Genomic DNA, 24,110 nt, shown 5'->3' with positions numbered 1-24,110 from the left:
AAAACGTATGTTTTTTCCTTAAAAAACTGATGCAACCGTATGTCATTTTTCAAACCGTATACGGTTTTTAACTATATACGGGTTAAAATTTGTACACACGTTTTGATACAGTTTAGTCAGGTTTTGAGGAATCCGTTTTTCCTCAAAAACTTGATACGGGAACTGTATTGCAAAAACGTGGTGTGAACCCAGCCTAAGGCTGCCTCCACCTGTTCCCACTCCCCTGGAGAACTAGTTGAGGCTTCTGTCTCTGACTCAGAAGACCACGCAGACATGACCGATACGGTGGACTCATTGGTTTCGGCCATAAGAGACACCTTTCACCTAGAGGACCCAGGAACTTCAGACGCTGTCCCAGAAGTTTCCTTTCATCGTGCCCGTCCGGCACCCAAGATGTTAATCTCCCATGCTGAATTTGAAGCCTTGCTAGAGCCTGCCTGGAGGCACCCTGAAAAGAGGTTTCAAGAAACAAAGAAGGTTCAAGCGCGTTATTCCTTTGCTAAGGTCCTCACCTCCTACGGTGGACCCACCAGTCTCCCGTCTATCTAAGACTACTACCCTACCATTGCCCGATGCTGCATCTTTTAAGTATCCAGCGGACAAAAAGGTGGAGACCTTGGCTAAATTTGCCTTTTGAGGCTGCGGGTTCATCTCTTCTCCCTGCCTTTTCCTCTGCCTGGGTTTCCAGGGCCCTTACGATCTGGGTTTTCCGACTCCGCCAGGGCATTTCTTCTGTGGCTTCCTCAGAAGAACTGTCCAACTTAATTCTCCTGCTTTCTAAAGCGGGAGATTTTCTATGTTCTGCTTCAGTGCATTCGGCCCGCTGTGCTGCTTTTGCCACGGGTAACCTTGTGGCTCTCCGTAGATCCGCGTGGCTCAAAGCCTGGGATGCGGACGCCTCTGAAAAGTCTCTCAGTGAGTTTCCTCTTACTGGCTCTCGGCTTCTTGGTAAGCACCTAGACGAGATCATCTCGGGAGCCACGGGAGGGAAGAGTTCCTTATTACCTAAAAATAAGGCCCGTAGTACTACCTCCCGCCATAAATTTACCTCCTTTCGGACCTTCGGGGTCACAAAGGTGACTAGGCAGGCTCCTTCTCGGGACAAGAAGGCTCCTTTCTTCCAGACTGTCCCATCCTGGAAATCGAATAACCGTTAGGGCCGCTTTGCGCCCAAGGCGGGTACCCGCAAACCCACCTCCGCCTGAAGGGACGCCCCCACCCGCGTTTTCTACCTTTGCCTGTTACATTGGGAGAGCCTTCTCCAGGGCTGCCCAGTTCGTGTCCTGTCGGACAACTCCACTGCGGTGGCATACATCAATCGCCAGGGCGGCACCCGCAGTTTGGTGGCGGTGGCCGAAGTTTCCAAGATCCTTCTCTGGGCGGAGCTCAGGGTTCCGGCCATCTCGGCAATTCATATCCCAGGTGTAAACAATTGGGAAGCGGACTTCCTAAGCCGGTCCTCTCCCGACCCCGGCGAGTGGTCCCTTCATCCGGAGGTATTTGCAGAGATCTGCGGCCTCTGGGGAACTCCAGATGTGGACCTCTTTGCGTCCCGCCACAACCAGAAGGTTCCCCTCTTTGTGTCGAAGTCGCGGGACCCCCGTGCTCTGGCAGCGGATGCACTGGTAATTCCTTGGTCGGGGTTCGCCCTACCTCATCTGTTCCCTCCTCTTCCTCTCTTTCCCAGGGTCCTGAGGAAGCTCAGAGCGGAGAACATTCCCGACATTCTCGTGGCTCCAGATTGGCCTCGGAGGGCGTGGTACGCCGACGTCGTCCGGCTCCTGGACGACGTTCCGCTGCACCTTCCGCTTCGTCCAGACCTTCTCTCTCAGGGTTCACTATGCCACCCCAGTTTACCGTCGCTGCATTTGACGGCGTGGCGGTTGAAACCGTGGCACTAAGGGCCCGGGGTTTCTCAACACAGGTGATTTGCACCATGCTCAATGCACGCAAGCCCTCTTCCGCAAGGATTTACCACCGTACCTGGCGGTCTTATTTTCATTGGTGCGAATCTCAATCTCTTCCTCGACTTCTTTCATTTTTGCAGTCAGGGCTGGAACAACAATTAGCTCTCAGCTCTTTAAAGGGTCAAGTGTCTGCCCTTTCCATTCTTTTCCAACGCCCTCTGGCATCTGATTCTCATGTTCGGACCTTCCTTCAAGGAGTGGCCCACGCGGCTCCTCCTTACAGGTCTCCTACTCCTCCTTGGGATCTTTATTTGGTCCTTGGCGCACTACAGGGCACGCCCTTTGAACCCCTAAGGGAGGTTTCCCTTCGTCTCCGTTCCTTATGGCAATTACCTCCATCAGATGGGTTTCGGAGTTGGCGGCTCTTTCTTGCCGCTCTCCCTTTCTAATTGTCCATCAGGACAAAGTTGTTTTTCGTCCGGTTCCTTCTTTCTTGCCTAAGGTGGTTTCTGCCTTCCACCTTAATGAGGACATCATCCTCCCGTCCTTTTGTCCCGCTCCATCTCATCCTGGGGAGCGTTTGCTTCATAAACTTGATGTGGTACGGGCGGTGCGTACCTATCTCTCTGTTACGTCTTCTTTTCGTCATTGTGATTCTTTTTTTGTTCTTACCGACGGTCACCGTAAGGGTCTACCTGCCTCTAAGGCGACCATTTTGCAGTGGATCAGGTCTGCCATTTCAGAAGCTTACCGTTGCAGGGGGAAGACCCCTCCTTTCAGGGTTTCAGCTCACTCCACGTGTTCTGTCAGAGATTCCTGGGCTCTCCATAACAGAGCTTCAGCCTCTCAAGTCTGTAAGGCGGCTACCTGGTCGTCCTTGCACACTTTTACTAAATTCTACCAGGTTCATACCTTTTGGATCAATGGATCCTCAGAGAAAACGATTTTACGGTAAGACAAAAATCCCTTTTTTTCACCTTAAGGACTGAGCCCTTTTTCGCAATTCTGACCACCGTCGCTTTACACATTAATAACTCTAAAACACTTTTACCGAATATTCTGATTCTGAGATTGTTTTTTTTCGTGACATATTCTACTTTATTTTGGTGGTAAATTTTCGTCGTTACTTGCATCCTTTTTTGGTGAAAAATCCCCAAATTTCATGAAAATTTAGCATTTTTCTAACTTTGAAGCTCTCTGCTTGTAAGGAAAATGGATATTCCAAATAAATTTTATTTTTATTCACAAATACAATATGTCCACTTTATGTTGGCATCATAAAATGGACATATTTTTACTTTTTGAAAAAATTAGAGGGCTTCAAAGTAGAGCAGCAATTTTCAAAAATTTCATGAAAATTGCTAAATCTGAAGAGACAGATGTTACAGAACTACAATTCCCAGCATGCATGGGCAGTCTAGGCATGCTGGGAGTTGCAGTTTGGCACCCACTAGGAAGGGCAGCAATAAATATCGCTTACTGCCCACTTCCTCCCCCCCCCCCCCCCAACATAGTTTCCCTACCTGCGCCTGTCTCCAGCGACAATCTGCGGTCCCCATGCTATCTTCTTCTCAGGTACCGGCCTCCATCTTCTCCCCCCATTCTGCCCGACATCCAGGGGTGGGCAGAACTGTCCTGCCCTGCCAATGGCCAGAATCAGTTCTGACCAATGGCAGGGGATAGGAGGAGATTGCAGCACTGCGACCTCGCTCCTTTCCCCCAGGATGATCGGGGCTGTCACTGACGGCTCCGATAATCCCTATTTTCTGGGTGATCGGGTCACCAGAGACCCGATCAGCCCGGAATAGCAGAAAATCGCATGTCTGAATTGACATGCGATTTTCTGCTATCACCAACATGGGGGGGTCTCAGGACCTCCCTCGGCGATGTTCCGGGATGCCTGCTGAATGATATCAGCAGGCATCCTGGTCCCGGCTAGCGGTGGGGACCAGAATTCCCACGGGCGTAGGCATACGTCCTTAAGGACTCGGGATGCAGGGCGTATGCATACGCCCGGCGTCCTGAAGAGGTTAAGGGAAAGCTGAATAGAGTGCAGAATGTGGATTTAAATAAATGTACATAAATATATATCTGGTATGTCGTCATTATACTGTAAAAATATAATAAAGATGATATTGATATAACTGCAACAAATTATTGTTTGTCTTTTCTTATAAGGGCCCGCTGATGTGTCACACAACCAAGATGTACAGCACTGATGATGGGGTGCAGTTTCACGCTTTTGGCCGCGTGCTTAGTGGGACCATTCACGCAGGGCAGCCACTTAAGGTACTTGGAGAGAATTATACTTTAGAAGATGAGGAGGACTCCCAGATCTGCACAGTGGGAAGATTGTGGGTGTCTGTGGCCAGGTAAGTACTGCCATTACTTGCTATACATAATTGAACCTTTTTTCTCAGTAAACTTAGTTTTTCAGAATTTTTTTATAGGTATCATATTGAAGTGAACAGAGTGCCAGCCGGAAACTGGGTTTTAATTGAGGGTGTTGATCAACCTATAGTAAAGACTGCCACAATCACAGAGCCAAGGGGCAATGAGGAGGTAACCAGATCACATTATGCATTTATTACCTAATAACATTTGGTGGGATATTTTTCAGGTCCCTGTCTTACTTTTTAGACTGGGTTGACACACAGTATTTTGGCCAACTTTTTTTAAGGGGGGCTAAAACACAGATTCAGGTGCAAATCAATGTTTTTTGGTGTCAGTTCCACTCCTGGTTATGGCAAAAAAATACTGATCAAAATATGTGTGAACATGGACTTAGATACTAGTTATTAGGGTAACTGTTTGATTAATGCCATCAAAATTTAAAATACATTCTTATGTTTCAGGCTCAGATCTTCCGACCATTAAAGTTCAACACGACTTCAGTCATTAAAATTGCTGTGGAACCAGTTAACCCCTCAGAATTGCCAAAGATGTTAGATGGTCTTAGAAAAGTCAACAAGAGTTATCCTTCTCTCACCACCAAGGTATCATTTATCTGTATTGCATTTATATCTATTTAGTATAGTAAAAGTAATTCTGTTCTTAAAAAGTACCTGTCATCAAACCATATTTTCTAAACGAGCTCAGATTATATTCCTCAACCTTAACTATTCCTAACACCCTTCCTGGCCTTAAAAAATTTCCGAGCTTTAAAAAGCTGTGTATCATACCTTTCCCCTTTCTAACATTGTGTGTGCTCCTGGCAGGAGAAAGTGGGCGTTCCCCAGCAGGCGCTATGCACTTCCTTAGTTTGGTCTCATGTCAGGCTGGGAGGAGACCAAACTAACTGTTTGACTTGTGCAGGGAACAGATCAGAGCCACCTAGTGGCCGTTATTTCAAACACATTAAAAACATATAAATGTTGAGAATTTTATCAGCAAGTAAATGGCAAAATGTCTTAAAGGGGTACTCCGCCCCTAGACATCTTATCCCCTATCCAAAGGATAGGGGATAAGATGTCAGATCACCGGGGTCCCGCTGCTTGGGACCCCCGGGATCACCGCTGCGGCACCACGCTATCATTACTGCACAGAGCGAGGCTACTCTGTGCGTAATGACGGGCGATACAGGTGACATCATAGCTCCGCCCCTCGTGACATAATGTCCTGCCCCCTTAATGCAAGTCTATGGCAGGAGGCGTGACGACCGCCACACACCCTCCCATAGAATTGTATTGAGGGGGCGGGCCGTGACATCATGAGGGGTGGAGCCGTGACGTAACAAAGCTCCGGCCCCTGAATTGCCCATCATTACGCACAGAGCAAACTCGCTCTGTGCAGTAATGATAGCGTGGTGCCGCAGCGGCGATCCCGGGGGTCCCCAGCAGCGGGACCCCAGTGATCTGACATCTTATCCCCTATCCTATGGATGGGGGATAAGATGTCTAGGGGCGGAGTACCCCTTTAAAATTACATAAGGAACAATATATTAAAAGTTTAGTTTGGTGAAAGGTACTCTTTAAGGTGTTTAGTTTCTCTGAAGATGTCTAGAAAATGAGAGTCCAGAGCAGTGTTAATTTAGTCAACTAATCACTTTAGTCATCGTTCAAGTCAGCAACAGCGACGAGAACTAAATATCGTTTTAGTCAAGACTGGCTAAAACTAAATCAAAGTTAGAGTACCTGTCATCAAACTAAACTTTTAATATATTGTTCCTTTTGTAATTATAAGAAACTTCGCTATTTACTTGCTTTTAAAATTCTTAACCTTAATATGTTTTTAATGTGATTGAAAAAACTGCCACTAGGTGGCTCTGTTCTGTTCCCTGCCACAAGTCAAACAATTAGTTTGGTCTCCTCCCGGCCTGGCAGGAGACAAAACTCAGGAAGTGCATGCGGTACATGGCGAGGCACAGATCTCACAGGCTTCAGTGCCATTGCGCCTGCTGGGGAACGCCCACTTTCTCCTGCCAGGCGCTCACACAATGTGAGCAAGGGGAAAGGTATGATTAATTTTTTTTTTTTTTAAGGGCGGGATGGGTGTTAGAAGTAATTAGGGAATATAATCTGAGTTTGTTTAGAAAATTATAGTTTGATGACTCTTTAACACTGGTCCAGAGCAGTGTTTCTTGAAAGAAAAGTGTCAGCAGAGTAACCTGCACTTACCAGTGGTACTGGCTAGTAGAGCGCGTGACGCTGATTAAAACGATGCCTACCATGCCCGAATCCATTGCGGCGCTCCTCCGTCATCTTCATAATTGCAATTATGCAAATGAAAAGTCAGTGGCACGGGTGGAGTTAGTGGCAGCCTCGGGCACTGTGAAGTCAGCGCTGTTCGTTCAGCGCCTGGTCCGCTCATACATATTCATAAAATCCCCTCCGCTTCCCCGCTCTGTATTCACTCCTTCTGCACATGTGCTGATGATCCAAGATGGCTGTGGCCATCTTGGATCATCAGCACATGCGCAATAGGAGTGAATACAGAGCGGGGAAGCGGAGGGGATTGTATGAATATGTATGAGCCGGCCTAGCGCTGAGACGTCACCATGCCCAAGGCCGCTATTGTGACTCCGCCCCTGCCACTTACTGCTAATTTGCAAATTCACAAATATGAAGATAACGGAGGAATGCCGCAATGGATCTGGGCATGATAGGCATCATTTTAATCAGCGTCACCTGCACTTCCAGTCAGTACCACTGGTTAGTGCGGGTGAGTCTGACAGTTTTCCTTTAAAGAGTACCGGTCATGATCTTGTAAAATGTTATAATCCTTCCAGTTCACTGCCCCCATCATGACAAACCACCCCCTGCCTTTATTTTTACTATTTTTTAGTTTTCTATGTTGATATTGCTCTGTATTTCTGCTCAGTCAGATTAACAGACTGGGAAGGGGCGTTCCCAAGCGGAAGGCATGACATCATCTGAAGCCATACAGGGGAGAACTTCCTCCCTCACACTGCTATACACAGCCCAGAGCAGTTCAGAATGAGTTGAGCTATGATTGGATAAGGCTGCACACATCCCCCTCAGCACTCCAGACTGCTTTTCCTGATTTTGGACTGTTGCCAGGTCAGCAGGAGTCCAAAGTCTGTGCAAGAGATAGGGGGGAAATGTGTTCTGGACAAGTAGGGAGACACCTAGTGGCAGCACTTTTCAAACACAAAACAAAGTACATTAGAAATATTTTTTTATTTACCATAAGAAGTGCAATAGCAAAAAAAAAATTGTAATGATAGTGCCCATTTAATCTGTGGTTTTCCAGCTGCTGCAAAACTGGCAAGCCCAGACAGCCTTCTCCTGGGAATTGGAGCACTTGGAAAGCAGAACAATGTTTGAGACCAAATGAATCAACTATATATTCACTGAACTCTTGCTTTTCTGTAGACCTTCTGCATCAGGCTTGGGCAACGTTCGGCACTGCAGATGTTTTGGACTACATTTCCCATGATGCTCTTACAGCCAAAATGCTGACAAAGCATCATGGGAGATGTAGTCCAAAACATCTGCAGTGCTGGAGGTTGTCTATGCCTGTTCTGTATAGTAACTGTCTGCATCTATGTAGGTGGAGGAGTCTGGAGAGCACGTCATTCTTGGGACTGGAGAGCTTTACCTTGACTGCGTTATGCACGACCTCCGTAAAATGTATTCGGAGATTGATATTAAGGTGAGTTTTGAAGTAGAAGCGTGATTGCTATGCTTGGTACCTGGCTGACATGAAAAACTTTAGGCGTGAGCTTTGAATTAATAGAATAATCTTCATTTAACTCTTCCCTAATCTTTCAGGTGGCAGATCCTGTGGTGACGTTTTGCGAGACTGTTGTGGAAACTTCATCACTAAAATGTTTTGCCGAGACCCCGAATAAGAAGTAAGTTTAGAGCCTTACACAGTTGGCGAGGTGTCCGTGTTTTCGCCACATGGTGATATTGTTCCAACCATGCTGTTTAATCCACTACGGCGCCATTCTTACCTTTTTTAACTTCTCATCTGCAGGAACAAAATCACAATGATTGCCGAGCCATTGGAAAAAGGTCTGGCCGAAGACATTGAAAATGAGGTGGTGCAGATATCGTGGAACAGGTAAAATGCTAAAGCTTGTATAGCAATTGCAGAGCTGTTTACATTGATATATGTGTAATGATGCTGGACATGTTTTATTTTTGGGAGGTGTTTTGTGGGGAAAAAAATTTAATGGATAAATTGCTCCTTTTGTTTATTAGGACACTTGGACAGAGGGGGGAGACCCTATGTGGGGAAACCCCTCTATGACCCTAAATGAAGATGCGCTTTGTACAAGAGGCTCTGATCTGGTGGACTCCGCCAATCCTGTATTACATGTACAGTGATCCCTCAACTTACAATGGCCTCAACATACAATAGTTTCAACATATTATGGTCTTTTCTGGACCATTGTAAGTTGAAACTAGACTCAACATACAATGTACAGACAGTCCAGATCTGCGAAACGTGTCAATGGCCAGAAGAACTGACCAATCAGAATGGGCATTTCACTGGTAAAACCCCTGTATTACTGAAGTGTATGCACTGACTGATGTCTGGTAGCGCCCCCTACAGTACAGGGAGGTATTACATGTTCTTCTGTACACTTTACCTGTACCAGGGTTAGCTGCTCCTTTGGACACCAGGTGAGGGTGGCTCCATGTTACTTTTTAAGGACACTGTGTGTACTGTACAGGACCCTGAAGAAGCTCCTGTCCTCTACATAGACCAGTGTTTCCCAAGCAGGGTGCCCCCAGCTGTTGCAAAACTAAAACTCCCATCATGCCCGGACAGCCTTTGGCTGTCCGGGCATGCTGGGAGTTATAGTTTTGCAACAGCTGGAGGCTCCCTGCTTGGGAAACACTGATATAGACAGTGATTTACAGCTCCCAGCAGATCTTTCTTACTTTTATATGTAAGGATTTGCTTTATCTATGTTAGTTATCTACTTCTTTTTCTTTAATTTTCACTTGTTCCTATTTTTTTTTTAATTAAATTTTGGTGCCTTTATAACCAATTACCAGGGTTCCATAGAGTTCTGGTCTAAACATACAATGGTTTCAACATACAATGGTCGTCCTTTGAACAAATTAATATTGTAACTTGAGGGACCACTGTATTAGTAATTCACCTTAATGCCATCCATGTCTAACTTTTACCATTGAGCAGCTGGGAGCGTGACTCAAGGCAGTCAGCTAATCTCCCCAGTGGCCACGTTATGAAAGATGTTGTTTCTCTTAGGACAACACCTCAAAAGGGCTTGATTATAAAGAGTGGAGCTGCTCGGCACTGGGGTCCTGAAGTCCCGGGCTATCAAACTAAATAACACAATTGCTGTATACGGTTTGCTATGCTGGCGGTGCTCTCATGTCCATAGTATGAGGTCTACAAATGTGGCAATAAAGTAACAATAAGGGTGCGTTCCCACAGGGCGTATACGCAGCGTATTTGACGCTGCACAAAATTTACGGCAGTAGCGGGAAATACGCTGCGTATTCCTTGCTCACTATACACACAGGGCTTTCCGGCGGCAGCCCTATGTGTGTAGTGAGTTTTGGAGGCGGAGCCACGCGTCACAGACACGCCGGCACACGGCCCCGCCTCCAAAACTCGCTACACACATAGGGGTGCCGCCGGAAAGCCCTGTGTGCATAGTGAGCAAGGAATACGCAGCGTATTTCCCGCTGCTGCCGTAAATTTTGCGCAGCGTCAAAAACTCTGCGTATACGCCCTTTGGGAACGCAGCCTTACGCAGCCGGCTTAAAGGTCCTTTAATTAGAAAGTAAGGTGCAGGTTACATCAGGATGCAGAGAATAAAACAACAAGGGCTCCTCCGAGCTTGAAGGAGCAGTGACAACTCCATTTCCCGGCTAAACTCTGCTTAGTCATGCCTTCTATAGGCTGAAAACGCTGATTCGTTTTCAGTATAATCTCTAAAGTTTACTTTGCATACTTAATTCACAGGAAGAAACTAGGAGAATTTTTCCAAACAAAATATGACTGGGATCTTTTGGCTGCCCGTTCTATCTGGGCTTTTGGGCCAGACACCACTGGTCCCAACATCTTGGTAGATGACACCCTGCCTTCTGAGGTAAGTGCCTGGTCTATTTCTTTGGAATCCTGTAATATTTGTCTATTACGTGTCAGAGCACTTGTATCTGGTAGGGGATGTCACGTTTAGTTCATATTTCACTTATATTTATATTATGGGCACATACTGAAGCTTTAAAGAGGACCTGTGGCATCTTCCAAAAATATTAGCTCCACATCGGAATTTCTACTATTCCAGATTTTTTACATAGATGAGGACTGCTGACGTTTTTGGAAGACCACATAGGTCCTTTTTAAAGGGGTACTCCGGCGCTTAGACATCTTATCCCCTATCCAAAGGATAGGGGATAAGATGCCTGATCGTGGGGGTCCCGCCGCTGGGGACCCCCGTGATCTTGCACGCGGCACCCTGTTAAAATCAGTCCCCAGAGCGTGTTCGCTCCGGGTCTGATTACTGTCGATCACGGGGCCGGAGCATTGTGACGTCACGCTCCGCCCCCTCCATGGAAGCCTATTGGAGGGGGCGTGACAGCTGTCACGCCCCCTCCCATAGACTTGAATTGGGGGGGAGGAGCGTGATGTCACACGGGGGTAGAGTCCTGACGTCACGATCTTCCACTCCCGTGGTCGGGAGCCAGAATCTCCAATGCTGCCGTAAGTAGATACAGGTGGTTGCTGCTTGCTGTATTGCGGGGTCCCCAGCGGCTTGACCCCCGCGATCAGACATCTTATCCCCTATCCTTTGGATAGGGGATAAGATGTCTAGGGATGGAGTACCCCTTTAAGGGATTGCTACATTTGTAGTATACGGGTGCCGACCGGAGTTAGCGTTTGACTCTGGTCGGTTCATTGAAGTGAATGGGGTTCCATCTGGATCCGACTGGGATACGGGAGCGGACGGTTTTCGTTCTTTCCAACCGGATCCGGCACCCGTACGCTACGAACGTAGTGTGAACCGGCCCTTACACATGTCACAGAGACAGTCTCTTTGGTGTACTTTGAATCCCTGTGTCAGGCACTGTCCCCTCAGGCCAAGTATTGCGCATAAAACCGTGAGTACATTTTTCGGGTCTATTCTTTCAAGGGTACCTTTTTAAAAGTGCCCTGCAAATCTTCCCCAGTACCTTGTAGATGTGATTAGCATTCTGTAATTGCTATCGTATGCTGCATGTGTTTCCACCATTAAAAAATAAAATAAAAAATACTGAACTGGATAGAAGTACTTTGTGTAAGGCATGAGCACCAATAGAATGGATTTCTTTGCAATGAGGTTACAGGTAAAATTATTTTAACATTTAAGCTGTGTTCACATTATGGCTGTGTTGTGGTTCCATTGAGGTTTGCTTAAATTTTAAAATAAACCGTTATTTTGGAAAATCGTGGCTTAGCCGCGGCAAAATGGCAACAGGTGAACCCAGATTAAAATGAAAATATACAGGTTAAGTAGCAAATATCTTGTGATAGCATAAATTAATTCTGACACCGTTTTCATACGCTGCATCCAATGCCTGAATTTTATAGAGCTACCTATTGCACTAAATATTCCTTTTAGATCTGTTCTTCCTTTCTTGGCTTTGAAAGGAACCTGTTTTATGCTGCCTAAACTGCAGGTAGAATGAAACTGGTTCAGAGAACAGAGTCCCGGAATACTTTAACATACTTTGAAATGCTCGGGTGTTTCAGAAAAATCATAGTTTTATAAAGTCAATGGGACCCAGTTTAGTAGCCACAGAAGGCAGGCCCCTGCGGATGCTACCTGCCCCATAGTCCCAGAGTGAGACGTCTCTTCTTATGCCAGTAAAGGGGGGAGGGGAATGCATTTCTTAGGGACGGCAGCCTCAGTGACTTGTAACTTGTTCCTACCAGCTTTTTTAAACTATGATTTCTGTTCTGGGACCCTACACCTGTTTCGTGCTGCCTGCAGTTTGGACAGCTGTAAAAGAGGTGACAGGTTCCCTTTGCTAACTACCATCTACCATGTCTAACCGTCATATCGTGTTCTTTGTGTTTCTGCAGGTGGATAAAGCTTTGCTGAGCTCTGTGAAGGACAGCATTGTACAAGGATTCCAGTGGGGGACAAGGGAAGGCCCTCTATGTGATGAGTGTGAGTATTCTACACTGTTACAACATGCAAGATCAAACCTTGTCTTTAATTGGTTATGACCAGTCTCGCACATTTATTGCTTTCCCATTTAGTGATCAGAAATGTGAAGTTTAAGATCCTGGATGCCGTCATTGCTCAGGAGCCGTTGCATCGGGGTGGTGGGCAGATAATTCCCACAGCCCGCAGAGTAGTATACTCTGCTTTCCTGATGGTAAGGTTCTTTCTTATCGGTGGCTTGTTTTTCCTCTTTGTAGATCTGTCATATGCTCTAAGAAAATTGTTTCAAACGTTTCCTGGCAATCTTATTCTCAGTGCCTTGTATTGTATAAACCTTACAGGCTTTATACCTGTTTGATTCCTACAGCGTGGCAGGCTGGAGCTAAACTCATTGGGGGAGATTTATCAAAACCTGTCCAGAGCAAAAGTTGACAGTTGCCCATAGCAACCAATCAGATCGCTTCTTTCATATTTGAAAAGGCCTCTGAAAAATTTAAGAAGTGATCTGATTGGTTGCTATGGGCAACTCTTACTCTGGACAGATTTTGAAAAATCTCCCCCATTAGGCTGGAAATGAGCCAAAACCCAATAAAGTACTAAATCCTTTGTCCACGCCTTCACAAAAATGTATCCATTAACAAGTAGCGTCAGAATGGACTTAAACACTAAACAATGACTTGTAGATCCACTGCCAGTTCTACCCTATTGTACCTTCAAAAATAAATTTTAAGGGGTAGGCCAGGGAACTGTGACCCCTCGTGATCTTCTGTACAAGGTGAATGATTGTCTGTCACTACTTAACACCTCAAAAGGTGGGGGCCGGAGTTCTCCGAGGATGGTAAGTAGCACTCTTATACACCGCAATCTACTTTCATCACTGCGTCCAAAGGGTCAATGCCTGCACACTGAACAACCGGGTATGAAGCATGCTCAGCTGGGGGAATGGTTTATTTCTTGGTCACTCTTCATTGGGGGACACAGATACTGATGGGTATATGCTCTTGCCACTAGGAGGCGCTGACACTAGGAAAAAAAAGTAGTCTCCTCCCTGGCAGGATATACCTGCCCACTGAAAGTGAGGTAATCAGTTTTAGCTAGTGTCAGTAGGAAGCAAGCCCTTATAGCTATCTGCCAGTGCCTGGAGGTTGTACCCTGGGTCCGGGTCCCCCACTGCCCCTGTTCACCCCACTATCTTAGCCTGGTATGATGCAGTGTGGCCATAAGCTGGTTGAAGACGCCTGGGGTGAGTATAGAAGATGGCGTCCGCAGGTGAGTATGTACCTTTATTGGGAGCACTTATGTGTGGGGGGTTTGCAGCGTGTGTTCTGCATATTTAGGTCCTGGAGGACAGCCGCTGGCCCTTTGCAGCGGCTCCCTCCGCAGGTGTTTTCCTTCTCAGCCTTGCTGTTCCTCTGCTCTACCTGTTGTCTTATCTTTCATTTCCCCCACTGGGGGTATTCAGCAGACAGGAGTTCAGGGGGTTATGGCAGCTCGTGGCTCCGATCTTCTTCTCTCCTTCAGGCCTGGCAGCTCCTCCAGGTGTGTGTGCTGTACGGGTCGTCCTTTTGACCGGCCCTCCACTTTTGCGGAGGTCTTCGGTGCTCCGTAGACAGAGAGGAACCGCTGGCCTCCCTAAGCACAGACCAGCCGGCCTGCTGTCCAGGCCTCTGAGCTGTGCGGCTGCTGCAGGTGATTCTATGGCGCTCTGCTCCGAGCCGTCTCTGCTCTATTGCGCCTTTATTCTGTGTGCCTCGAGCCGTGCCTAGCTCCACCCCTCCACCTTTGCCGAGGTCCGCGTTGCTCCATAGACAGAGCGGTACTGCTGACCTCCCCAAGCACAGCCCAGAGGGAGCTCTTCCAGCCGGCCCCCTCTCCCGGCCTCTGAGCTGTGATCAGCTGCTTGGCAGGGACTTCTATGGTGCGCTGCTCCGAGCCGTCACCGCTACTGAGGCTGCCCACATGCATGCTGCTTGTGGAGTGGGCATCCTAGCCCCCCTCCCTTAATAGTTCATGCGGCCACTCACAGTGCAGAGCGCATTGCTCCCCACGTAAAAAAAATTGTGCTTCTAGTTTTTCTGACCATTTGGTGGCACTTGGCGCCCTCTTGTGGTCATTAATTGAATTGTCTTCATTTCCATTTGTTCTTGTGGGGTCCCTCTTGACATACAATAGCTATTACAGGCCTGTAAGATCTGTTCTTATCAGCTTGTATATGGGGGCTGCTTTCTTGCCTCAATCACCTCATATGGGGCCTGATGTGGCAAATTACCTTGAGTCAGATACGGTATGCCCCTGGCATACTATTTTCTGCTGGGTTCTCCGTCTGTCAGGGAAGCATATGCGATCCACCACTAGCGGGTCATTACCAGGTATTCACGATCCCTCGGAAGTTACGGGGGATACATTCAGTGACTGTTTTCCCCTATCGCTGGGTGCCATACCATGTCTTCGTGCCCTTGGCCAAATTCTGTCTTCCTCCTCCCCCCAAACTATTTCGCAGTGCTCTGGTCTGGACCATTGGGATCCAAAATCGGTTGGTCTCCTTGTCTTGGACACTATCCTGGTATGCTGGTGCGTGCCTTCTTTGCTAGGTCAGCCCTCCTGATTTTTGGGCCTTAGTGATGGTTGAGGTCTGGCATGTGTAACGATCCTGCCCATACTTCTCGGTGATTACATTTGTGGGGCGTTCTCTCTGTACCGCACTTCTTGTCTTGACGTGCAAGTTTGTCACCCGGAGCGTTTCGCGGCCATTGGGTTTCCTTACCCTTCCGGCGCACGTCTTCCAGGTGCTTCCCATGTCTTTCGCTCGGGTTTTCCAGGATGTCCCTTTTTCAGTGTGTTCTGCTCCTTTTTTGGCCATTCTTACCTTCTGTCTCCTCCTTCGGGGTCAATATACTCCCGAGATGGAGGGCGTTCCGGTCATCCGGATTCTACCAGTCAAACTATTTTTGCCTCTGGGAGAGGGGTTTTGTGTCTTCTGATGTTCAGGTCATTGTTCTTATGTACAGCAAAAACAAAAAAAATACAAAAATTTAGCTAGCACCTAACGCATTACACGGGTGCACGCTGCTGTGGCAAGTACAAAACATGTAAACAAAAGAAAATGGCAGCAGCACACTTGGTCAACAAAATGGAGGCTTTTAGCGTACTTTTTGAAGGTTCAAGCGTGGTATCCCTTCGCCAAGGACCTCTTTGCTCGGTGGACCTCCTCTCCAACTGTGGATCTGGAGGATATATTTAATCTAGCTCCCGATGCTCCGCAGCTGGAGTTTCTCTGTTCCATGCACAGCCACTGTGCTGCCTTTGCCACAAGCTACCTGGTAGCCACCGTCCCTCCATGTGGCTTAAAGCCTGGAATGTGGACGCAGCCTTCAGGAAGTGAGGCGTCGGGCGGAAAAGAGTTCTTTATTACCTCTGGATACGGCTCACAGAACCGCTTTCCGTCGTAAATCCTCCTTCGGGTTCTGCGAACCTTTGGTGCCACACAGGGTACCAACAAAGGGTCCGGCTGGGCGCCTTCACGGGAAGAGGGCTTCCTCCTTCCGGACCTGCCCCTCCCGGAGGTCTGCTATCCATTCAGGCCATTTTGCGGCCCCATCAGGCACCCGTAGGCCTTCCTCGATCTGATGGGTCGCCCCCACCCGCCAACCTTTCTCGGGTGGTTGGTCGCCTCTTGCTCTTCATGGATGCCTGGACTACGCACATTCATTGTCCCGGTTCCTTCAGGGGAACGTTTTCGAGGTTTATTCCAACCTCTTTGTGGTCCCCAAGAAAGGCGTTTCTATTCGCCCAATCTTGGTTCTCGAGTATCTCAGCCAGCATCTTCTGCTTCCCATCCCTAATGGAGTCTCTCCGTTCGGTGCTGGCGTCCCTGGTTCATGGGGAACTTTCGGTCCTCGGTGGACATCAAGGATGCCTGCCTCCACATCTCATTGTTCCCGTCATCAGCGGTACCTCCGCTTTGCAGTTCCGGACGGTCATTTTCTAATGTGGCTCTCCATTTCGGTCTGGCCACTTCTCCGCGGACCTTTTAACAAAGTCCCGGCGCCTGTGATAGCCCCTTTTACGGACAACAGTTGTTTCCGTGATTCCTTACTTGGACGACCTTCTGATCAGAGCTCCAGCCAGGGCCCAGATCCTGGGGAGTCTTAGTCATAACCTCCAGACCTTGTCTCTCTTCGGTTGGATGGTCATTCAGGACAAGTCCAACCGTATTCCAGGGGCTCCAGTTTGACTCTGCCTCTGCCCGCTTTCAACTTTGCCAACCAATCGGCTGACTCTCTTATCAAGAGTCCGATGACTTCGGCACCCTGCTCCAGTTTCCATTTGCTTTTGCATGGATGTCCTGGGTTGGTTAGCGGCGGCTGTGAAGGCCGTGCCATTTGCCCAGTTTAATCACCGACCTCTTCAATTGGTGATTCTTTTTCGGTGGGACAGGTCTCCATTGTCACACGACAGTCTTGTCTGTCCCTTCTAAGGTGGCTTTGTTTCCCCCCTGCTTTTTCGGGGGTGCTCCTTCCTGCCTCTCCCTGCCAGTCTGTCAGGCTAGGGAGGTTTTTTAAGGGCCAGTCTGGGGCCTTGGTCCTTCGAGAAGCCCTTTCCCCCTTCAACATGTTGGGGCCTAGGGCAATCCTTCTTTGCTTGCTTCTTGGGAAATTCCCTTCTGGGCGGAACTCAGATTTCCGGCCATCTCAGCGCTTTTCATTCTGGGCGTTTCTGGGATGTGGTCTTTCTCAGCCGGTCCTCAGCCATCCAAGGCGAGTGGTCCCTACATCCGGAGGTGTTTGCAGTGATCTGCAACCTCTGGGGCGCTCCTGGCGTGGACCTCTGCACGTCCCGCCACAACCAAGCGTTCCTCTTTCTTGGTCGGGTTTTGCCCTACCTTATCTGTTTATTGGTCGGGCTTTGCCCTACCTTATCTGTTTCCTCCCCTTCCTCTCTTTTCGGGGTCCTGAGGAAACTCACAGCAGAGGGCGTTCCCGCCATTCTCGTGGCCCGGACTGGCACCGGCGGGCGTGGTACATCGTTGTGGTCAGGCTCCTGTACTACTTACCTCTGCACATTTCCTATCGTCCAGACCTCCTATATCAGGTCTCCTGTGTCACCCCTATTTACAGTCTCTGCTTTTGACGGTGTGGCGGTTGAGACAGCGGTTCTGAGGACCCGCGGTTTCTCTTCTCAAGTGGGTCACACCATGCTGAGGGCTCACAAGCCTTCCTCTGCGAAGATTTACCACCATACCTGGCGGTCTTATTTCTGTTGGTGTGAAACTCAGCCTTTTTTCTCCGGTCGTTGTTGGCTTTCGGCCGTTTCCATTCTTTTTCAACGTTCTTTGGCGTTCAATTATCATGTCGAACCTAGTTCAGGGAGTGGCACAAGCTGCCCCTCCTTATCAGTTCCCTTTTTTCCCTTGGGACTTACACTTGGTCTTAGGGTCAAAAGGGGCGTCCTGCAGAGAACCTATCAGGGACATTTCTTTTCGCCTCCTTCCCCGGAAGGTGGTGTTCCCTATTGCTCTTACCTCTGTTAGGAGGGTGTCAGAGCTGGTAGCTCTCTCCTGCCGTTCTCCCTTCCTGGTGGTATACCAGGACAAGTTGTTTTCCGTCCAGGTCCGTCCTTCTTGCCTGAGATGGTTTTGTGACTTTTTCATCTCAATGAGAACATCGTCCTCTTGTCCGGCCCCTTCTCATCCCTGGAAGCGTTTGTTCCACAACCTGGTTGTGGTGAGGGCTGTTCAGACTTATCTCTCAGTCACTCTTTCCTTTCGGCAGTGTGACCCCCCCCTTTTTTGTTTTTCCGGAAGGTCGTTGTATAGGACAACCTGCTTCTACGACCACCATTTTTCGGTGGTTCCGGTCTGCTCTTTTTGGGAGCTTACCGCTGCAAGGGGAAGATCCCACCCTTCAGGGGTTTGGCTCATTCCACCCGTTTTTCGGGGCATCCTGGGCCCTCCGCTACGTGGCTTCGGCCTTGCAGCTCTGTAAGGCGTCCATGTGGTTGTCTTTGTGCACTTTCTCATGCTACCAGATTCATGCCTTTGCTTCGGTTGAAGCTACTCTGGGCCGTAAGATGTTGCAGACACCGGTGGTCCAACCGTCCACCTGTCTGATTCCTTACCCACCCAAGGGACGGCTTTGGTACGTCCCATGGTCTGTGTCCCCTAATGGAGCCGATAGAGAAAAGGAGATTTTTTTTATGCTTACCGTAAAATCTTTCTCGAAGAATCCATTGGGGACACTGCTCCCCTCCTTTTTTCTGGTGTTCCTATTTCAGTTATCTGTCCGAGGGTGTGTTCTGTTACCTTTTCTTCTGATTGATCGGACAGTTTGTGATTTTCTCTTGACCTGTCAGTCTTCTCCTATTGCTCTGGGACTAAAACTGATTACCTCAGGTACACCCTGCTGGGAGGAGCCGACTTCTCTTGTTGCCATAGTGTCAAGCCTCCTGTGACAGCAGCATACACGCATGGTCTGTGTCCCCCAATGGATCCTTCGAGAAAGAGATTTTACGGTAAGCATAAAAAAATCACCTTTTTGTACTCACCGTAAAATCTTTCTCGTAGCCTTCATTGGGGGACACCGCACCCACCCATTTCTTTCTTCTTGTCCGGATACTCTTTTCCGGTTATTGGGTTTTTATCAGAGATTCTTTTCTAGGGTCCTTCGGACATGTTTCTTTGTTGGCTTCTCCTACTGCGTTTTGTGACCAAACTGATTACCTCACTTCCAGTGGGCGGGTATATCCTGCCAGGGAGGAGCGGACATTTTTTTTTTTTTTCCCCCTAGTGTCGGCGCCTCCTAGTGGCAAGAAAATATACCCATCAGTATCTGTGTCTTGTGGTTTAAACTATTGAACTGTTACCTGTGGTTTAAACTATTTGTGGGACCAGTTTTAATGCACATCAATAAATGTGATGTTTAACAGTTTACACTAATAGGGAGGTTCAGATATGGGGGTTTTATACCCTGTAATCCCAGAGAGAGTCAATCTCTCTTTGAGACTCTGGGTTTGATATAGAAGTTTATTTACCCCATTCCTACCCTGGAGCGCTGTTGTGTTTATACTCAACCCTATTACTGGACCCTTTTAATTCTTTGCCATTTTATCTGTATCACCTTACAGGCCACTCCACGTCTGATGGAACCATATTACTTTGTGGAAGTGCAAGCCCCTGCAGATTGTGTGTCAGCTGTATATACTGTTCTGGCCAGAAGAAGGCAAGGGATAACTTATAACTCTTTATATTTGGCTAATATGTCATTTCTTGTCATTGTTTTAAAACCGTCATTAACTTCCTTCCGTCTTGCAGAGGCCATGTCACGCAGGATGCTCCTATTCCCGGTTCACCGCTGTATACCATCAAAGCCTTCATCCCAGCAATAGACTCCTTTGGTTTTGAGACAGATCTGCGCACGCACACACAAGGACAGGCTTTTGCCTTGTCTGTCTTTCATCACTGGCAGGTAAAGTAGAAGTGTATTGTCTCAAGCATTATCATTAGCCAACTGATTTCTCTTTTTAATAAGCAACCATTGAGTTTTTTCGTCATTATTTTCAGATCGTGCCAGGTGATCCCTTGGATAAAAGCATCATTATAAGACCACTGGAACCTCAACCAGCACCTCACCTTGCCAGAGAATTTATGATCAAAACAAGACGTAGGAAGGTATGTAACAAACTGAGAATTTCATTCCTTTTTTAATGTAGTTTTTACCTTTCAAGACAACTTTGAAAAAGGTATTTCGGCTAAAGTAAGTGATTGCATGCTGCTAGAAATACTTGGATTTACATATGAGTACAGGGTCTGACAACAGGGGTTAATATTGAAGAGCACATAGAACAAAAAGTGGTAGGTCCAGCTTCCAAACAGAAGTTCTGTTGAAATTCAAGCTTTAATGTTTCCAATTAAAACATGGTATAGGATGCAAGAGATAAAAACGTACACGCCGACGCGTTTCACGCTCAATACAAGCCCTTTGTCATGTATTGGATTAAGTCTGAAACGCGTCGGCGTGTATGTTTTTATCTCTTGGATCCTATACCATGTTTTAATTGGAAACATTAAAGCTTGAATTTTAACAGAACTTCTGCTTGGAAGCTGGACCTACCACTTTTTGTTCTATGTTCTATACCGGGAGGCAGCCCGCTTTGTCCAAGCTCCAGCGTTGCACCACTTGAGGAAGTCCATTCATCTTTGGTTAGAATGGTGAGTGAGCTGAGTTGCAACCAATACTGTCTTGCTCTGTAGTGAAGACCACAGATCGCCATGGCAGGCAGAGGACCACTGCCCTTCCTTGCAATTGACCAAGATCCCATTGGTTGGAACGCCTTTGATCAACAATTAACAGCATAGCATAGAAACACACAGAAATAGCTGTTTTACAGCTGCAATACCCCCGCTATCTCCAGGACGGGACCCCGGCGCTCTGTGAGGAGCGTGTGTCGTCTACTGGTAGACGGCAGGTGCTCCATTAATTTCTATGGTGCTGACGTGCTGAACACAGGTCTTTTTGGCATTCCCTCACAAATGAATGGAGCGCGTGCCGGCTACAGCACACGCTCCTGACTGAGTGCCAGGTCCTGTGCTGATCAAGGGGATGTTTGGCATTATCCCTTTTTAGATGTCGCAATCAAAGTTGATTGCAGCATCTAAAAGTGCTAAGATTAGTGAACATCTAGCCCGCCCACCAGCCCGAACATCTCGCCGCCAGCTCGGTTATCCACAGAATATGAAACTACACTGTAATTTCATATTTCCCGGTCTGAGCTGGGATTGGCTGGTCGGTCTCTGCCAATCACAGCTCAGACCTGCAAATATGAAATGACACATTCTGTGGAGCCGTCCGGCCTGCATCTACCACCGGGCTGGGCTCACCGCTGCAACTACAACTCCCAGCATTTCCTTACTGTAAGGGCTTGCTGTGAGTTGTAGTCTTGAAGCAGCTAGTGGGTGGCTGGTGCCTCCAGCTGTTGCTTAAGTACATCTCCCATCACAGGAGTTGTAGTTTAGGATTGGAGTGCCTCCAGCTGTTGCTAAACTGCAACTCCCATCAGGGGAGTTGTAGTTTAGAAACAGCGAGACTCCAGCTGATGCTAAACTGGAGGCTCCCTGTTGTTAAATTACAAATGATGGGCTTGTAGTTTAGAAACAGCTGGAGGCTCTCTGACTATTTCCATAAGGGAGGGCACCATAAATGTAGTAACCAATTTACGTGTTTTTGTTTATCATTTCAGATCCGTGTATGCAGAGGCCTTCTTCGGATTTGGTCGATGACCACTTTTTTTTTTTTTGTAATAAAATGGTTAATATGGGCTTGTGGGGAGGGTTTTTTGGAATAAAAGTTTTTAAATGTGTTGTTATTTTTTTTTAGTTTATTTACTTTACATTCTTAGTTGTGGAAGCTGTTTTATAGACGGAATCAATCTCTAATCCGCGGCTTAGCGTCAGCACCAAAAACAGCTAACGCTAACCCCCAATTATTACCCCAGTACCCACCACCACAGGGGTGGCGGGAAGAGCCCATACCATCATTCCCGGAGTGTCAAAAATGGGGCTCCTGGGCCTAGGAAGTAACAGGTTGATGTTATTTTGGCTGTGGAGGGCCGGTAACAATGGTCCTCACCCACCCTGGTAACGTCAGGCTGTTGCTGCTTGGTTGGTATCTGGCTGATACTGAAAATAGGGGGAACACTATGCGTTTTGTTTTTTTATATTTAATTTATGAAACAAAAATGTGTAGGATTCCCCATATTTTCATTCTCAGCTTGATACCAATCAAGCAGCAACAGCCGGACGTTACCAGGGTGGGTGAGGACCATTGTTACTGGCCCTCCCCAGCCTAAATAACGCCAGCCTATTACCACCTAGGCCCAGTAGCACAATTTTTAATGCTCTGGGCCTGTTGATACTGGCTCTTCCCAGCACCCCTGTGGCGGTGGGTACCGGGGTAATAATTGTGGGTTAGTGTTAGCTGTAATTGGAGCTAACATTATGCCCTGGCTGAGTAATGGACTCAATCTATTAGACAGCTTCCACTACTAAGCCTGTAAAGTACATTTAAAAAAAAAAACACAACACGTTTAAAAAGAATTAATAAAAAAAAAAACACTCCCCCAAAAGCCCTCGTTAACCATTTTATTAACATTAAACAAAAAAAACGCTGGTCATCGTACACCAAATCCGAAGTAGTCCACAGGATACACGGGTCTGAAATGAGAAGAAGGAAAAAAAAAAGTTGGGTGCTTAATGTGTGCTTAAAAAAATGTATACAAAAGTGATTTGTTTTTTGCTTATGTAAGCCAAATTTATCAACCCCCCTGTGATGGTATGATAAATATGTCACACATAAGCAAAACCAAAGCAAGAAAAAAAGAGGACTACAGAACTCGCTTACCTAAGCAACAATGATAAATGTCCCCGATAGAGATTGCAGCAGTATACAGATAGAGCTAGGAGGGGAGGAGTCTATGAGCTGCTAGGAGGTATCTGATAGGTGGTGACATCATCACAGGAAGTCAACTGATCCCGGGCTGAACACTTCCTCTGACACTTGAAGCACTTGGTTTTTCTGTGGGTCAGTCTTATGATCACATGACGTGGTCACAGTATTAAAGGGGTACCCCATTGCCCCACATTTTGTTCCGAACGCTTGGAGGGGCCGGCGTGGCATTGTAACATCACTGCCACGCCCCCTCAATAAAAGTCTAAGGGAGGGTGCGTGGCGATCACCACGCCCCCTTTGATAGACTTGCATTGAGGGGGGCGTGGCATGACATCACAAGGGCGTGGTCATGGCGTCACAACCCCCGCTGCCAGCGCCCAGTGTTCTAAACAAACGCCAGGTGCTGCACAGAGATCGTGGGGGTCCCAGCGGCAGGACCCCCACGATCAGACATCTTATCCCCTATCCTTTGGATAGGGGATAAGATGTCTAGGGGCAGAGTACCCCCTTAATGCACGTGGATGTAGCTGTGCTGTGCGGTGAGTGTGCGTGAAATGGGCAAGAAAAAATCTAAACTTTTAACTGCATTTTCACCTTCTCTTTGTTGCAGGGTCTAAGCGAAGACGTAAGCATCAGCAAGTTTTTCGATGACCCTATGTTGTTGGAGTTGGCCAAACAGGATGTGGTACTGAACTACCCAATGTAAATACAATTGGAGGCCAGTGTCTCACAGTTCTACCATTTGTTTTTGGGCCCTTCATTATCACCAACAGTTCCAAACACCTTGAGCCCTTTGACATAGATAGGAATATTTGACTCTTTACCCATAAAGAGTTGGTCTTGTGATGTGTACATAATGTTTATTTTTTAATAAACTTTTTCATCTACTTTTATTTTCTGTTTGCCCTTCTTTCCTATGTAGTGTCAGAGCTAAAGAAAGAGTTCCAAGCCATTTTGGCCTTAAAGGGGTACTCCACTACCCCAGTGTTCAGAACATTTAGTTCCGAAAGCTGGCTTACGGGGTCGTGATATCACGGCAACGCCCCCTCAATGTAAGTCTATGGGAGGGGGCGTACGCCCCCTCCCATAGACTTGCATTGAGGGGGCGTAGCCTTGACGTCACAACCCCGCAGCCCACACCCAGCGTTCTGAACTAAATGC

The 24,110-nt window shown here is 47.5% G+C and overlaps 1 protein-coding gene across 1 annotated transcript in view; it reads left to right on the top strand.

The window, feature by feature from the left end:
• The window catches only part of EFTUD2 (elongation factor Tu GTP binding domain containing 2), a 51,441-nt gene extending 27,605 nt beyond the window's left edge, over positions 1 to 23,836 (top strand). Inside the window, exons 16-28 of the mRNA XM_056547858.1 lie at positions 4,086 to 4,279; positions 4,358 to 4,469; positions 4,763 to 4,903; positions 7,920 to 8,021; positions 8,141 to 8,223; positions 8,349 to 8,435; positions 10,320 to 10,446; positions 12,423 to 12,510; positions 12,603 to 12,721; positions 19,630 to 19,724; positions 19,817 to 19,970; positions 20,066 to 20,173; positions 23,560 to 23,836. Of these exons, the coding sequence (XP_056403833.1) occupies positions 4,086 to 4,279; positions 4,358 to 4,469; positions 4,763 to 4,903; positions 7,920 to 8,021; positions 8,141 to 8,223; positions 8,349 to 8,435; positions 10,320 to 10,446; positions 12,423 to 12,510; positions 12,603 to 12,721; positions 19,630 to 19,724; positions 19,817 to 19,970; positions 20,066 to 20,173; positions 23,560 to 23,655 (1,506 nt within the window). The 3' untranslated portion in view covers positions 23,656 to 23,836. The remainder of the gene's footprint in view (positions 1 to 4,085; positions 4,280 to 4,357; positions 4,470 to 4,762; positions 4,904 to 7,919; positions 8,022 to 8,140; positions 8,224 to 8,348; positions 8,436 to 10,319; positions 10,447 to 12,422; positions 12,511 to 12,602; positions 12,722 to 19,629; positions 19,725 to 19,816; positions 19,971 to 20,065; positions 20,174 to 23,559) is intronic.
• The last annotated feature ends 274 nt before the right edge of the window (positions 23,837 to 24,110 follow it).

This window comes from Hyla sarda, chromosome 12 (genome assembly GCF_029499605.1).
Source record: "Hyla sarda isolate aHylSar1 chromosome 12, aHylSar1.hap1, whole genome shotgun sequence".
Lineage (NCBI taxonomy): Eukaryota > Metazoa > Chordata > Amphibia > Anura > Hylidae > Hyla > Hyla sarda.
This window is presented reverse-complemented; position numbering and strand designations above follow the sequence as displayed.